General features: G+C 40.9%; 1 protein-coding gene across 1 annotated transcript; it reads right to left on the minus strand.

The window, feature by feature from the left end:
* Positions 1 to 516: 516 nt before the first annotated feature.
* On the minus strand, positions 517 to 2,582 carry FOXL3 (forkhead box L3). The gene is made up of 3 exons (XM_077829269.1): positions 2,476 to 2,582; positions 1,372 to 1,540; positions 517 to 999 (listed from the first exon to the last, which is right to left on the minus strand). Exons 1-3 carry the CDS (start codon positions 2,580 to 2,582, stop codon positions 517 to 519), a joined length of 759 nt encoding a protein of 252 aa, XP_077685395.1.
* Positions 2,583 to 3,833: the final 1,251 nt, after the last annotated feature.

Here is a 3,833-nt window from a genome sequence, read left to right on the forward strand (position 1 = left end):
AAATAGGATGGGCTAAATTGTTTTCTTGACCCAATTTAAGAAAAAACCCACTAGATTCTCAGTTGATATAAATCAATGGAACCACACTGGATTTACAACAGCAGAAGATCTGGCCTATTTAGTGGAGTTAATCCTAATTTACACCAGTGTAAGTGAAGTCACATCTCCCTGGTCTTTTACAAAGTACAATGTGACAGAAGCAAACTGAAAGTAGATTGATTTAAGGAAGAAAGGAACATCCATACAAAGCAAGCTGGTGTCAGTGATATTTTAGAAAATAAAACTGCAGTTTCATAAGATATCAAGGTCATCAACTGTGTTGTTAGTTAGATATTAGATTCTAACCTCAGAAAACTAAGTTCTTGTGGTATAAATAGCATATCAGCTGGCTGATCAAGTTACTCTTCACTCTTTCTGAGTACTACTGTGGAAAAAGATGGCCAACTGATGATACTCAGTGATACCAGGCTGTTGTATAGACTGTATCACAGAATTTGTTACCAGGTATGAATAATATCACATTGTCCAGAATGGGAGATTAATTTTTTGAGACTCCAGTAATTGGTATTTATTATCTTGCATATGATACTGAGATCTCAGAACAGGCAAAGGGTCTGGGGCTGAAAGAATGTAATCAATGCTAAATTTAATTTCAGAGTCAGATTTTCCTAGGGAGACGTTGTTTAGGCTCTGTCTGTTGGAGGTGTTGTTTGGAAAGAACCCAGGAGGCTCCAAGAGTTTGGGTCCAGATTCGGCTGGCTCGCATTTACTTTTATGACAGGAGATGCTGTATAAACCAGAATCCATGGAAGACGATTCAGGGGAGGAAGGATCTTTTCCTCCACTTGGTCTCTGCTCTTTGTGTTCCCTTTTCATGTTCCTTCTTCTCCGTCTCCGCCTGTAATTCCCATTTTCAAAAAGATCCAGCATTGATTCACATCCAGATGCAAAGCTCCAATAGTTTCCTTTCCCCTTCTCATTCCCTTCTGTTCTGGGAACCTGTATTCATTTAAAGGCAGTTCAGTGTTTGTATGTGTTACAAATGCTGCTGCTTAACATCTGTGTTCATTTACATTCAAGAAATGGTGTAAACATACATGACAAGCCATTTAAGCTTCTTCTCCTTCATTATACTACTGGTAGGCACAATCCAGCCTCTTCAATTTGCTTTATATTAACATAAATCAGAAAGGAACACACACAATACCTTTTCAAATGACAGCTTGTGGGCTGCAGAGAGATTTACAATTATTTGGAGCTGAATTGTTTGGCTTCCCCTCTTTCCAACATTTCTTTGGGAGACTATTCCCCACATACAGATATTTTCAGTTGCGCACAGCATGTATGCAAATATACAGTTAATGATCTTACCTTTACAAAACAACTGTTAAGTGATAAGTTATGTCGGATGGAGTTCTGCCAGGCTCTTTGATTTGATCTGTAGTAAGGAAATTTCTTCATTATAAAATCATAGATGCCAGACAAGGTCACTTTGTTTGAAGGACTTTGCTGGATGGCCATTGCAATTAAGGCAATGTAGCTGAAAAAGGAAAACTCAGAGTTATGCCATTGCCTTGTATGTATATATTTTATAAGTAGGATCTACCTCTGTCTCCCACACTCACTCACACATAGATGTGTATATGATTCTTATAAAATTATAAAATTCCTCCTTGTCCTACATTTTGGTTGTGTCACTCCTTGACCTGAGATGGCTCTTACAGACATCAGCCAGTCTGCTCAGAATCCTTTTGCTTTAGTCTAAGAGCAAGATCCCTATTTAAGACTCATTGATTCATACAGCATGATACACAGGCATTACTTACAGACAATTGAAACCCAGTCAGGCTGTTTGTCCTTTCACTCAGCAGGCAGTGCTTAGATTTAAAAAAACACCAAAATCTCAAACTGCTCAAGGAAAGTTTCCCTAAACTATTACGCTCCAGTGAAATGTACCAGACTGTGGGACTCCATCACTCCACTGCCTCCTATAACTTCAGGGCTGGAGAGCTCATCACCTTGGCTAGTTAGAGGGACACCGGATGTTATCTTTCCCCAGACCTATTCATGAACCCACACAGTGCATCTTTCTTCCGTTGTGGGGACATCCACATTTATTTCCTTAATAAGCATCTTACAAATTGGATTAATTTCCCTCAGTATCCCTAAAAAGTGCAGAAGGGGACAGCTCAAATCTGATGATACAAAGGAGTCCAGGACATTAAAGGCAGAAGTTTCACTTTCCCCAAAGTGAAGGAGTGGGAATGGGAAGGGGAAGGGGGAGTCGGGGATGGAAGAAAAAAGACTTATTTCAAGGGGAAAAAGAACTTCCTCCCCCAGTTCTCTGTGCCTCGAGGAAACTACTTGGAAGGATACCTGTACCGGTTTTTAGAGAAAGCCAAGGGGGAATTCCCATTATCGGACAGTGCAGACAATCTCTCTGGAGAAAGGAAGACTTTGAAAACTTAACCTTACCTGTATGCTGGTCTGGTGAATTTTTTCTCTTCATCAGAACTACAGGTTGGATAGTCATCCCCATCATAATTAAAACAGTTATAGGGGTACTGTGTGTTATCAAACATCTTCCTGCTCTTGGTTCAGCTCCTGTGGAGTGAGAGAGATGGAGTGATGTTTCTCTTTCTCTGTGCCTGGGTTCCCTCCTCCCTTTTTCCCTCCCCTCTGTCTCATTCTCTCTCTCACCACATGCACACACATAGACACACACACGCACACATACTTCCTCAGTGTTGGGGTGGAGATTGGTTTTGTAATTCTTCAGTCCCAGACAGCCAGTCTGTTAAGATATTCCTTTTGTCAGTGGTGTTGTTGCATCCAATCTGCTTACAGGAAAGACAGCTAATAACTGATTAAATTGGTGAGTTCTCCCATGAACCTTTGAACTTGGGTGTGTACGGCCAGTAGCTCTGCTCCGGCTCTCTGGGTGGTCTGTGCTGGAGAGGGGCCAGGCGTTTTGCCATCTTTACATACACAATGTGACAAAAGCAAACAACATGAAGTTAATACATCATGCTCCAAGGTTTGTTCTTGTAAATTAAACTTTGAGAACAAAGTTTCTCCACCCTCCCCTGTTTCTTCCTGCTCCCTTCTCCGCTCAGCAGGGTGGCTTTGTATTTATTTATTTTAAGAACTCGACATACAATAAACAGACATTCCAGCCAATAATACATGCTGGCCCTGATCTGTAATCTATAATACACTATAATAGACATAAATTATATTTCCAAGGCTAAAGGAAACTGTGTCCATTCAAAGAGAGCAGAACAGAGGAATCCGAGGGACTACTGTCAAGCAGGAAAGTAAAAGAAAAATAGCTGGAGGCAGAAGAGCTGCCTGTGTGGGCTTTGATCTGGAGGATGAATTAGACGAACAGCCCTGTGCGTTGGCATCCAATAGAGAAACAGTGTAATAGTATTTCAATGCTTTGGCATGTTTTCCAACAAGTGACGTAAACCAAAGACATGACACAACATTTCAGGGGGACTAAAAAGGTGCATGCTACACGATAATTCCATTATTTGAAGAGAGCTATTTCCCCAGGATCTAGCTCAAGAAGGAGATGCACATTGGAAGGGAGAAAGCAAATTGGTGTGCTGACAGTGGAAATATAAAAGCAGAACTGCTAGCATTACTTTATTTTCTACTGCATCTTTCATACAAACTACATCCCCAAAGCCCTTACTGAGTGAAAGAATAGGATTAGGGTGAAATCCACTCAAGTGACAAGGAGAGCCGTAAAGTGAAGTTTAAGCGGTGTGTAAGATTTTGCCCAAGCCCTGGGCATTGGAATGAACTTCACCCTCACAGAATTAAAC

Source organism: Eretmochelys imbricata, chromosome 10, assembly GCF_965152235.1.
Source record: "Eretmochelys imbricata isolate rEreImb1 chromosome 10, rEreImb1.hap1, whole genome shotgun sequence".
Lineage (NCBI taxonomy): Eukaryota > Metazoa > Chordata > Testudines > Cheloniidae > Eretmochelys > Eretmochelys imbricata.

Bases quoted from the DNA above. Each gene is read 5' to 3' on its own strand.
- FOXL3 (XM_077829269.1), bottom strand. From the start codon at position 2,582: ATGTTTGATAACACACAGTACCCCTATAACTGTTTTAATTATGATGGG. The intron at 1,541-2,475 runs GTAAGGTTAAGT...TTCCTTTTTCAG, and splicing joins TTCACCAGACCAGCATACAG to CTACATTGCCTTAATTGCAA. The intron at 1,000-1,371 runs GTAAGATCATTA...AAATGAATACAG, and splicing joins TTAACAGTTGTTTTGTAAAG to GTTCCCAGAACAGAAGGGAA.